The 13,638-nt window shown below is 35.7% G+C and overlaps 1 protein-coding gene across 2 annotated transcripts in view; it reads right to left on the bottom strand.

Moving 5' to 3' along the window:
- LOC136036730 (serine/threonine-protein kinase dyf-5-like) overlaps positions 1–13,638 on the bottom strand; it is an 84,858-nt gene that overhangs the window by 49,664 nt on the left and 21,556 nt on the right. For both annotated transcript variants that reach the window (XM_065719080.1, XM_065719079.1), the window contains exon 3: positions 7,172–7,305. In XM_065719080.1, the coding sequence (XP_065575152.1) occupies positions 7,172–7,305 (134 nt within the window). The remainder of the gene's footprint in view (positions 1–7,171; positions 7,306–13,638) is intronic.

Raw genomic sequence — 13,638 nt, 5'->3', positions numbered from 1 at the left:
TTGTAAATTTTTTCAAGAGCTGAAAGAATTTTTAACTTTCCAAAATTTAATTTATCGAAAATAGTTAGCATTGCCCGTGGGACATCTTGATTTCCGTAGCATGTCTTGGGTGAAGTTTTATGAAGGGTTCTATGGCCCTTTTTTGGCTTTTATTTGTTTTTATGTTTTACTAAGGAGGTTTTGGTCGTAAACTAAATTCTTATAAGATTTCTCTTTTTATTTCGCTATATGACTATTGGTCATATAGCCAAAAATATAAATTTAGGGTTTATTCTTATCAGCGTCTTCGGTTTTTGGTCGTGAACTAAATTTTTATTAGATCATTTGTTTGTTTTTTTTATTTCGATGAAGATTTTTCTTTTTATTTAGCTATATGACTATTGGTCATATAGAAAAAATATACATTTAGGGTTTATTCTTATCAGCGTCTTCGAGGAATTCTTACAATCAGTTCTTTAAAAAATATAACACAGGTGCGATTTTTCTCAGAGCTGAGCAGATTTAGAGCTTCAAAAAAGTTTAGGTTCTCCCCAAATAGTCAAAAGGCTTTTTGAACATCCTGAAATAAGAAACATTTCATTAGTTGAACTTCTCAAAAAAAATAGTGTTATTGTTGACAATTGTGAGAGAGATAACTTAACTAATCTGTGTCTTCTTCTAACGATATTGCGGGAATTTTCGTTGAAGGACTTTCTGGGACTTAATGGAACTGCTTTCTTTTTGTTTGATTGGCACTGAAAAGAGCTATTTCTTGGAACGTTTCGAAGGAGCTTTAAAAAGATTTAACCCAATTGCGATTTTCCCAGAATTACATAGAATAAGAACGTCAAGTGAAGTTTTTATTTGTCAAAAATAGTCAAAGATCTTTTGAACATCCTGAAATAAGATACATTTCAGTATTAGAACTGAAAAACGAAGAAAATGACGTTATTGTAGGTGATTGCTCTGGAGAGTAGTTGAAATAATGCATGTGTTCTCCTAGTAATATCTTGGGAACTACCTTTGGCAATTCAACAAGGATATTCAGAAAATTTTTCCTTGAAATTTTATTTTGTATTTAATGTAAAAATATGTTATTTGAATAAAGAAAAAAAGTTATGGTGTTTTCAAAAAGGCGCATATACTTTTTCTATTATAGACAATATTTTTGTAAAGATCGTTAGAAAGTTAATTTTAACTTATTATTAAGCAGCCTTTTTGTACTGAGAATCTAATATATTTTTTTCTCTATTATTTTGTTTCTAATACAACTTTTAAATTCATTTCTAACATAGGTCCAAGATATTTGAAGAGCAATGTTTTTTTTTCTTTTTTTATAATACCGTACTTTTTCTTCACGCATGTCTTGTCAGATTTGAAGTGCGTTTTTTAAATTTCTTTACTATTTACTTTATGTTTGAAGCTATTGATTATGAATTCAGTTGATAACCATAGGGTTTCCTTCACTCATAATAGACAACTCTTGCAGGTTTCAAAACTTACTAGCCCTAGAATACCAGTGATTTGTACTGTAATGATCATCTTTACGGTTAGTGGCAACATTTAATAATTTTTTGGCAGAAGGGTGGGGTGGGGGGATAAAATTTACTTGAAAAATCTAGGTTGACAAATTTACCATATTTCAAATTTCCAATGAAAATACCTAAAACGGCATTTGCCACTGAAAATATCCCCCAAAATCAAATTTTTCAAAATCTGGGGAATGAGGGCTTATATAAAGGGGGCAACTGCCCAGCTAAAACTGGTGCAACCACTTATGGCTACTATTTTTGGAAATGCTTCCATGGTGTGGAGTACCAAAAATAAGTGAGTAAAAATTTTATTTTGTTCGTTTAGTTTATCATATAACAAGAAAACATATACCAAAATAATGGGCCCAGTTAATTGAAAGTTAAGTTATATGAAGATCTTGCGTGATGTAGTCTTAGCAGAGCCGTATTAGGAATAAATCCCAAAAGCAGTATTCAGCACTACTATCATCTGAGTCGTGCATTGAAATATTCGGATTACTTGCAAATCACTGGATTACTAGCCCCACTCAAAGATAAGTTATTATTTATTCTCATTGCATTCATTTAGCCAGTGTGGATCATTTCATAATTGTGCTTATTGAGAACTTCTCTGTGGAAATACCTTTTTCACTTAATTGTTTTTGGACTGATGCCGAGCCGTAAGTGAAATTTGCTTATCATGGTCAATTGGAATACCAGTACGCTTTATTATTGCCCAGTTTTGAATTTTGCTCAGCACAATCTCGATGAGGGGTTGGACCATCAGTCTATTGTGAAATACGCTAGTGATTTTTTCCCGTATGAAGATGTTCTTGGAGCTAAGAAACTTTTATATAGCAATTGCTTCCCAGATGAGCCTATACCTCGTCGTTCGGGACCCAGTGCTAAGAATAGTTCATTGTCGGACATTATCGCTACTCTTTCTCGCTGCTCTGCAGAAAATATTGATATTCCAGAGTTCGTGATCAAATCCCCCTCTGAAGTCCTTAGCATTCCGGCGTCAGCTTATTCTATCCTTACCGCCAAAGTCAACCAGTGCCTTGATCAGTTAAAATCGCTTGCTCACCTCAATAGTCCAACAACGTCTATTAATAGTTCTTTGGTCTCAGATAGTAAGGGTACCAATCACAAACCCTCGTACGCCGTTGTTCTTAAATATCCGCCTCCAGAACTAAGAGACCCCGTTTCTCGCAAGGAAAAGCTTGATTCTTTCGCCGGACATGACGGTATTGTGTCGGTAAAGTCCGATCCGGTAAGGAAAAGATGGGTTGTTGTTACGCGGGATAAAGTTTCTGCCAATTCTCTTGCCGCATCTGCTGTTGCGAGCTATCCAAATATTCTTGCTAAAGTGATTGATCGCAAACCTCTTGGAGTAAGTAGGGGACTTCCTGATAGTGTTTCTAGCAGTATATTCATCTCCGTTATTCCTGGTCTTGTTGAGGCCAGCAAGATCGGCTCTTCTCATACATTCCGTTTATAGTTTCTTGATTCCGCTGCACTAAAATCTGCCATCGCTACAGGTCTGCGCTTGGGTTACGAGTCTTTTAAAATATTGGAATACAAAGAATTGCCCAGACGGTGTCTTAGATGCCAAAGTATCCATCATTCGTTAGCTCACTGCCCATGTGCCCCGAATGAGATGAAGTGCTCTAAATGTTCTGGATGTCATTCCAATACTAAAGACAATCCTTGCTTAGAGACTCCGAAATGTGCCAACTACGGCGAAGCTCATGTTTCCTATAGTATGAATTGCCCAGTGATAAAACGCGCTCTGATCTCTGCTCCAAAATGAACCAAGCCACTATTTTAAGTTTTGCTTCTCTTAATATTAACGGCACAAAAGACAAAGACTTGTTAATTAATGAATTATTAGTCCATGACATAGTGTTCTTGCAAGAACATCTTTTGACCAAATCAAACGTTTCTAGCCTGAAGCGATCTTCTGTCCACCATTTCTTTTCGCAAGAGGCCAAGAAAACTAGAAGCCGCCCTTCCGGTGGCCTAGCAATTTTTTTCCGTTCCCCATCAAAGCCCTCTGTGATTCATTGTGATGATAACATCTTAGCGATTCAATGTAACAGTACCGCCTTTATAAACGTTTACTTACCTTGCGATCAACGTTCTATAGCATCGTTCACATCTTTCGCTAAATGTTGCTCCAGTTTAAAGTCTCTACTCGAAAGTCTACGTTTGAAAGACCTAAATTGGGTTTTAGCTGGTGACCTTAACTGTAACATTCTTGGTACCTCCGATAGATCAATCCTCTTGCTAGAATCACTTCCTAACATATATCACGTCACAGATAAGAGCCTCCCATTCACGTATATTCATAACAGAGGCTGTTCAAAATCGAACCTGGATCACATGATCTCTTCCAGTTCCAGCTTAATATCATCGATTGTCAGGGTGGACGAAGAGACGATTGACGACGATCACCTTATTCTTAGCTGTAATTTGTCCTGTGAGCTATCTGGCAAAATACTTTCGGCTCAGCCAAAGTGGCATACGAAGTTGAATTGGGATCGTGCTAATGTCCCACTATACCTTGCTACGCTAACTACTTTACTCTCGACCATAAAAGTGCCATATCACCTGCTGCAAACGTCAGTTTCCTCGCCTTCAAGTGCAGTTGACCTAAATTTCTATTATTGTCAAATCGTCCATTGCCTTAAATCAGCTTCCAAAGCTGCAGTGCCTGTGGATAAAGTTAGGAGTGGTACAAGAAAGCCTAATTGGAACGTTGATCCTGAAGTAAAACGTGCTAAGCAAAAAGCCAAATTTTGGCTACGTATGTGGATATCATGTGACCGACTATCTTCCGGAGCTGTTTTCTCTGTGAAACAAAAGTGTAAACTTGAATATAAGGCCAGTTTGAGGAGGGCACGCTTGAATGCATGGCCAGGCCCCACCGATAAAGCCTCCTGGAATAAGGTTATTAATAGTGAGAAATGTTCCCCATCTACCCTATCTTGTCTCCAGCTAGCTAATTTTGTTGATCATTATAAGCGTTTGTTCAGTGTATTTAATAGTTTTCTTCAGTCTTTTTATTACAAGTTGCTTAAACCGATTTTACCATACCGTCTCCTGCAGGCTCATGTCCAGCCTGTAGCAATATCTGAAATTCGCCGGGGTTTAAGAAAAATTAAGCGTTCAAATAGCCTTGATGGTGACGGCCTTTCTTACCGATTTTTTGCTTATGATTGTCCTGCTCTACTTAACCATCTACGAATATTTTTCCAGTCTTGCTTAGCACAGTCGCTTGTTCCTGATAGTTTCCTTTGTGGCCGTGTAACGTCTATTCAAAAGCGAGGCAAGGACCCCACGTCATGTGTAAATTAACGTCCCATTACAGTATCGTGTTTCTTAAGTAAGTTGCTTGAACATTTGTTACTACCAGAAATTGAGTCGAATTGTGATTTTACGCCTTTTCAATTTGGTTTTCGGAAAAGTTTCGGTTGCTCCCATGCACATCATGTTTTAAGCCGACTCATGAAAGATGCCGTAAAAGCTAAAATGTCTTTATACTGTCTTACTGTTGATATTTCTGGAGCTTTCGACAATATTGTGCACTCTCAGGCTCTATTTTCCCTTGCGTCTTCAGGTGTTAATCCTTCCGTACTAAGTTTATTGTCTTCTTGGTATTCAAAGTCTAAAATTCAAGTTACCTGGAATGGCCAAATATCTGACCCGGTAAAAATTAATAAGGGAGTTCGGCAAGGTGCCGTATTGTCTCCTAGTATATTTAAATGCGTGCTTGCATCGTGCCTGCGTCCCCTTAGAAGTTCTGTTTTTTACGGTAATACTGGTTTGTCTTCTATTGCATATGCAGATGACGTTCTTCTGGTTGCCCGGACTCGCCGTGGAATGCTTTCTAATTTTACTATATTAACCAATGAACTATCTAAGATTGGACTGTCAGTTAATGCGTCTAAATGCGAGTTTATTTGTTTTAATAGCCCTTATGCGGTTGCTCCATTCGTTACTGGGACTGCAGTTCTACCATGTTCTTCTTTAGTTAGTTGGCTTGGTCTGTGTTTCGGCCCAACACTTTCCGCTACCTGTTCATCCCTAGTGAATCAAGCCGTGAAAAACCTACGCGTCGCTTACGGAAAAATATCCCCAAACAAAAGCCGTTACAACCGCAACGGTTTGTGCATGATTTATAACGCTTATTGCGCCCCTGTGCTTTTGTTTTTATCAGGCATGGCTCATCTGTTTCGTAAGAAAGATCGACATACTCTACGTACGGCTTATTTCAGATATTGCAAATTCCTCCTCCGGCTTCCTAGATGGCACCGAAACAAAAAAATAATTGCTCGATTTGGTTTAGTAGATGTGCCTTCTCGGATTCGGTCTTCCAGTGATGATTTATGGAAAAAGACTGTCAACTTTATTCACTTTTATGACCCTCTGCAGCCTTTTTTCCATATTGATACTGGTTGATTAGTCCATATTGTCTTTTATTAGTTTGAATTTTGTTTTTCTTCGCTGTTTATCGTATTTGTTTTTGTTTATTTATTTATAATACTCCGTACTTTGTGTTTTTCATACTTTACGGGTAATAAAGTTCATTCATTCATTCATTCATTCATATCGCATATGGAAAATTTCAATAGAAATGGAGGGCTCACACAAGTACCCAAAATTTGCCGAAACATTGAATTTTACTGCAATTATAAAATAGGAATCAGATTTTATACCAGAAATTATGTTGAAATTGACAATACATAGCAGATACAGATTTAGTGTTACATAATGTGAGTTACTAGGCTTATCAAGAGCTAATCTGACCATTTTCAACTTTAACACTTGCTGAAGTTATTAAATTTTGACTTTATATAAGTAGGCCTACCCCACTATCAAACCAGATGACATAACTGAAAAAAATGTACACAACAGCCCATCAAAATATAAGTTACGTATATTTTTTAAATAGCATACATCATTTATAAAATCACATTTAGAATAAAACAAAAAACTGAATTAGTGTGGTTAACATTTTGAAAGATGTAAAATTTTACCAGAAAGCGAGAGCACATTAAATTAAAGAATTAATAATCCAATTAATCATTAGATCCACCATAACTTGGTGTGCTAAAGCATATATAAAATTGTAATTGGATTATTCACCTTTAAACTACTGAATTGACTTAACAAATAACATGCAAACATTTAGTAACGACTATTCTAATTCATAAAGTGTTCTCGGATCTAGTTTTCCCCAGTCTATTGTCATCATTAGTTGATGTTCCAGGGTCAGAACAATTGAGACTGGTGTTGCTCTTTAATTACTATCCTTTAATTTACAGATTCCTAGTAATGCACTGCACAGGGTGATATGCATAACCTTATGGTAACTGTTCAAGATGAACAACCTAATCTCCTAGCTATGTTTATGCCTCTACTTTCTTAAATTTACGCCTAGTGATTTCGAATAGGGAGTAATCCTTTTATTAGACGGTAATAATTCACAAAAACCTATTGGATATTTCGGCCACATGTACAGTAACCGTCATCAGCAGAAACAACAGAGTATTTCTGCTGAGTATGGGTAAGGGAAGGGATAATCATGAAAGTTAGGGAAACTAAGGATTTCATGGTGGCTCAGGCCCAAAACCCTCCTCCCCCTACACACGTAGCACAGTGAAAAAACTGCTTACCCTTTATCATAATGGCTTCGCATCAGTTCATACAAGTTGCATTCCATGTGTTCAAAAATTAGGTAAAGAGTGTCATTTTCTCTAACAACTTCTTTCAGCTTAATAATATGTGGGTGGATAATTTTCTTCAGGGACTAAAAGAGAATATTACAATTATCAGTAATACAGCATTTCGATAGAACAATAGTGTCCAGAGCTGCTTTGGCCACAGGTGGTCCTCGTTCACTCTGTGTTGGCCCTAGTTGTAGTAGGGATAACAGTCCGATGTAATTCCATCACTGACAAATTGGTGTTTAATTTGCGCCACGGGTCTGTGTTAAATGGCATATATAATATGCCTACACGTTTTCTGCACGAATTTCGGCAGCCTATTTTGAAACTAGGAATTTGACTGTAAGCTTTAAGTGTATTAAATAAAAAAACAAGTTTTTTTAACGGAAAGTAAGGAGCGACACAAAAACTTAAAACGAACAGAAATTGTGTCTTTTAGGGGCTTGTTTCCCCCTATTTTCTAAATTAAGGCAAATTTTTTCAGGCTCATAACTTTTGATGGGTAAGACTAAACTTGATGAAATTTATATATTTAAAATCAGCATTAAAATCCGATTCTTTTGATGTAACTATTGGTAACATTGGTTACAGAGTTTTGGTTACTATTGAGTCGGGTCGCTCCTTACTACAGTTTGGTACCACGAACTGTTTGAAACGGTTGATATATTATAACTTGCGGTTACTGCTCGCGTAGGTAAGGAGCGACCCGGCTCAATAGTAACCAAAACTCTAAAAAATGGAATTTTGATACCAATACCTAAATCAAAAAATTGCATTTTAATGCTGATTTTAAATATATAAGTTTCATCAAGTTTAGTCTTACCCATCAAAAGTTACGAGCCTGAGAAAATTTGCGTTATTTTAGAAAATAGGGGGAAACGCCCCCTAGAAGTCATAGAATCTTGACGAAAATCGCACCATCAGATTCAGCGTATCAGAGAACCCTACTGTAGAAGTTTCAAGCTCCTATCTACAAAAATGTGGACTTTTGTATTTTTTGCCAGAAGGCAGATCACGGATGCGTGTTTATTTGTTTTTTTGTTTTTTTTTGTTTTTTTCCCAGGGGTGATCGTATCGACCCAGTTGTCCTAGAATATTGCAAGAGGGCTCATTCCAACGGAAATGAAAAGTTCTAGTGCCCTTTTTAAGTGACCAAAAACTTGGAGGGCACCTAGGCCCCTCCCACGCTAATTATTTTACCAAAGTCAACGGATCAAAGTTCTGAGATAGTCATTTTATTCAGCGTAGTCGAAAAACCTTATAACTATGTCTTTGGGGACGACTTACTCCCCCACAGTCCCCGTGGGAGGGGCAACAAGTTACAAACTTTGACCAGTGCTTACATATAGTAATGGTTATTGGGAAGTGTACAGGCGTTTTCAGGAGGATTTTTTTGGTTGGGGGAGGGGTCGAGAAGAGGGGGATATGCTGGGGAAACTTTCCATCGATAATTTGTCATGGGGGAAGAAAATCTCCATGAAGAGAGCGCAGGATTTACTAGCATTATTTAAAAAAAAACAATGAAAAAATAAATATGAAAAAGTTCTTTCAGCTGGAAGTAAGGAGCAGCATTAAAACTTAAAACAAACAGAAATTATTACCCATTTGAGGGGCTCACCTCCTCCTAATACCTCGCTCTTTACGCTAAAGTATTTTTAGTAATTTCAACTATTTATTCTACGGCTTTTGTGATTCTGGGGTCATTCTTAATGAATTGGGACAAAATTTAAGCTTTAGTAAAGAGCGAGGATCTGACAAGGGGGCGAACCCCCTCATATATATAATAAAAATATGAGAATACAAAAGTTCTTTACGTAAGCTAATTTATAAGTTACGTAAATCTTTTACTAATAAAAATATTCGTAAAAAATTAAAAATTCTAGTTGCCTTTTTAATTAACCAAAAAATCGGAGGGCAACTAGGCTTCCTCCCCCGCTCTTTTTTTCTCAAAATCATTCGATCAAAATTATAAGAAAGCCATTTAGCCAAAAAAAAAATGCAAATTTTGTTTTAATTATTCCTCTGCGGAGAGCCAAAATCAAAACATGCATTGATTCAAAAACGTTCAGAAATTAAATAAAAAAAAACAAGTTTTTTTAACTGAAAGTAAGGAGCGACATTAAAACTTAAAACGACCAGAAATTACTTCGTATATGAAAGAGGCTGCTTCCTCATCAACGCCCCGCTCTTTACGCTAAAGTTTTTTACTGTTTTAAAAAGAAGAATTGAGAGAAAGAGTCAGAGCTTGAAACTTCTACAGTAGGGTTCTCTGATACGCTGAATCTGATGGTGTAATTGTCGTTAAGATTCTATGACTTTTAGGGGGTGTTTCCCCCTATTTTCTAAAATAACACAAATTTTTCTCAGGCTCGTAACTTTTGTTGCGTAAGACTAAACTTGATGAAACTTATATATTTTAAAATAAGCATTAGAATGTGATTCTTTTGATTTAGCTATTGCTATCAAAATTCCATTTTTTAGAGTTTTGGTTTCTATTGAGCCGGGTCGCTCCTTACTACAGTTCGTTACCACGAACTGTTTGACTAAGAATTTGACTGTAAGCTTTAAGTGTATTAAATAAAAAAACAAGTTTTTTTAACGGACAGTAAGGAGCGGCACAAAAGCTTAAAACGAACAGAAATTGTGTCTTTTAGGGGCTTGTTTCCCCCTATTTTCTAAATTAAGGCAAATTTTTTCAGGATATTAACTTTTGATGGGTGAGACTAAACTTGATTAAACTTGTATATTTAAAATCAGCATTAAAATCCAATTCTTTTGATTTAACTAACTAAAAATTTGTAACTAAAATTTAACTAACTAAAAATTTAACTAACTAAAATTTAACTAACTAAAAATTTAACTAACTAAAAACTTTTGATTTAACTAATAAAAATTCTATTTTTCAGAGTTTTCCTTACTATTGAGCCGGGTCGCTCCTTACTACAGTTCGTTACCACGAACTGTTTGAAACTGTTTGATATATTTTAACTTGCGGTTACTACTCGCGTTCTCTACTAATCTGGTACTAGGATCATAACGACACGTGGCTGATTGTACTGAAAACTAAAAACTGATTTGCAACTTAGTTCGCAGTCTAAAACACAAAATATAATTACACATAAAAGAGGTATCACACTATTTACTTAATATTCTTCCTTCATTCAGTGGAGATTAGTTGAATCTAGCTGGTTTCTTTCAAATAAACCCAAAAGCATCATATAAACAAAGGGAGTATCTGAAAATCTATATACGGGACTATTTATTTGAGGAAGGTTTCTTAAAAGGTCCCATCTATATTACTAACGTAGCCGTTGGGTTAAAAGGGCTCCGTTAGCTTCATTGTTTGAATCCCTAGCGGGAAAATTTTTACCATTAAAATCATCATTATGATGGTAAATAAAAATTTACCATTAAAATCATCGACTCAAATAGAAAAACAGAATCAACCTGTTAACGGTGCTGGTTTTGCCATGTATGATGTCTGTAGTCTTATTTTTGTTTTGTTTTTGTGTTGAATGAAATCAATATGATTTAGATGCATTTTTATTTAATATAAAAATACTTTTAGAATTGAACTTGTGTATGACGTATGAAAACAAGAAAGGAAATAAGAAAAGACAAAAATCAAATAGGTGAAAAAACGAGGATTTTGTCAGTCAGTAGCAAAATATAAAAAACAAGCAAATATTTCGACAAGGACCTCCGCCAAGTCTTCCTCAGTGCTAAAAAAAAAATAAGAAAGAGGAAAAAGGAAAAAAAGAAGAAACAAAGAAGAAACAACAACAAAATCTAACCTTCTTAAGTGAACTGTACGAGAGAAAAAAAGACACTGAGTCAAACAGTTCGTGGTAACGAACTACCCGGCTCAATAGTAAACGAAACTCTAAAAAACGGAATTTTGATGCTAAAATACACATAAAAGGAATTGGATTTTCATGCTGATCTTAAATATATAAGTTTCATCAAATTTAGCCCTTGTCATCAAAAGTTACGAGCCTGAGAAAATTTGCCTTGTTTTGGAAAATAGGGAGAAACACCCCTTAAAAGTCATAGAATTTCAAGCTCCTATCTACAAAATTCGTGGAATTTCGTAATATTTGCCAGAAGACAGATCACGGGTACGTGTTTTTTTTTGTGTGTTTTTTTTCCAGGGGTCATCGTATCAACCAAGTGGTCCTAGAACGTTGCAAGAGGGGTCATTCTAACGGAAATTACACCATCGCATTCGGCGGATCAGAGATGCCTATATCAAAAATTTCAAGCCCCTATGTACAAAAATGTGGAATTTCGTATTTTTTGCTAGAAGACAAATCATGGGTGAGGGTTTATTTTTTTTTCCCAGGGGTCATCGCATCGACCAACTGGTCCTAGAATGTTGCAAGAGGGATCATTCTAACGGAAATGAAAAGTTCTAGTGCCCTTTTTAAGTGAAAAATATTGGAGGGCACCTAGGCCCCCTCCCACGCTCATATTTTCTCCAAAGTCAACGGATCAAAATTTTGAGATAGCCATTTTGTTCCGCATAGTCAAAAACTATAATAACTGTGTCTTTGGGAGGGACTTATTCCCCCACAGTCCCTGGGGGAGGGGCTGCAAGTTACAAACTTCGACCAGTGTTTACATATAATAATGGTTAATGGGAAGTGTACAGACGTTTTCAGGGGATTTTTTTTTTGGTTTTTGGGGTGGGGTTGAGGGGAGGTGGCTATTTGGGAGGATCGTACCTTAGAGAGATATGTCATGGGGGAACAGAAATTAAATGAAAAGGAAGCAGGCTTTTCTAAAATTACTATTAAAAAAAAAATGAAAAAATAAACATGGAAAAGTTTTTTCAATTGAAAGTAAGGAGTAGCATTGAAACTTAAAACGAACAGAGATTATTACGCATATGAAGGGTTCTAAAAATACTTTAGCATAAAGAGCGAAGTATTTAGGAGGAAATAAATACCTCGCTCTTTATGCTATTAAATAAAAAAAAAAACAGTTTTTTTAAATGAAAGTAAGGAGCGACATTAAAACTTGAAACGAACAGAAATTACTCCGCATATGAAAGGGGCTTTTCCTCCTCGACACCCCGCTCCTTACGCTAAAGTTTTTTATTGTTTTAAAAGTAGAGTTGCGAGAAAGAATCAAACTTTAGCGCAAGGAGCGGGGTGTCGAGGAGGAAAAGCCCTTTATGCTATTTATATAGCATATAGCATAGGAAAAGCTATTATATATAGCATAGGAAAAGCTATTTATATATTTAAAATCAGCATAAAAATCCGATTCTTTTGGTATATCTTTTAGTATCGAAATTCCGTTTTTTAGAGATTCGTTTACTATTGAGCCGGGTCGCTCCTTACTACAGTTCGTTACCACGAACTGTTTGATAGTATTTTCAGTAATTTCAACTATTTATTCTACGGCCTTTCTGATTCAGGGGTCATTCTTAAAGAATTGGGACAAAACTTAAGATTTAGTGTAAAGAGCGAGGTATTAACGAGGATACAAACCTCCTCATAAACATAATAAAAATTTAAGAATATAAAAGTTTTTTACGTAAGTTACTTCTTAAGTTACGTATATTTTTTACTAATAAAAACATTCGTTAAAAATTAAAATTTATAGTTGCCTTTTTATGTAACCGAAAAATTGCAGGGCAATTAGGCCTCCTTCTCTACCCCTTATTTCTCAAAATCGTCTGATGAAAACTAAGAGAAAGGCATTTAGCCAAAAAAGGAATTAATGTGCAAATATCATTTTAATAATTTATGTGTGGAGAGCCAAAATCAAACATGCATTAATTGAAAAACGTTCAGATATTGCATAAAAAACTAGTTTTTTAACTGAAAGTAAGGAGCGACATTAAAACTTAAAACGAACAGAAATTACTCCGTATATTAAATGGGTTGTCCCCTCCTCAACGCCTCGCTCTTTACGCTAACGTTTTTAATTGTTTTAAAAAGTAGAATTGTGGCCAAGAGTCAAACTTTAGCGTCAAGAGCGAGGCGTTGAGGAGGGGACAACCCATTTCATATACGGAGTAATTTCTGTTCATTTTAACTTTTAATGTCGCTCCTTACTTTCAGTTAAAAAAAACTATTTTTTTATGTAATCAAACAGTTCGTGGTAACGAACTGTAGTAAGGAGCGACCCGGCTCAATAGAAACCAAAGCTCTAAAAAATGGAATTTTGATAGCAAGAACTACATCAAAAGAATCGCAATTTAATGCTGATTTTAAATATATATAAGTTTCATCAAGTTTAGTCTTACGCATCAAAAGTTACGAGCCTGAGAAAATTTGCGTTATTTTAGAAAATAGGGGAAACACCCCCTAAAAGTCATAGAATCTTAACGAAAGTTACACCGTCAGATTCAGCGTATCAGAGAACCATACTGTAGAAGTTTCAAGCTCCTATCTACAAAAATGTGG

This window comes from Artemia franciscana, chromosome 15 (genome assembly GCF_032884065.1).
Source record: "Artemia franciscana chromosome 15, ASM3288406v1, whole genome shotgun sequence".
Classification (NCBI taxonomy): domain Eukaryota; kingdom Metazoa; phylum Arthropoda; class Branchiopoda; order Anostraca; family Artemiidae; genus Artemia; species Artemia franciscana.
Note: the sequence above shows the minus strand (reverse complement) of the source record. Positions and strands in the feature narration are given on the sequence as shown.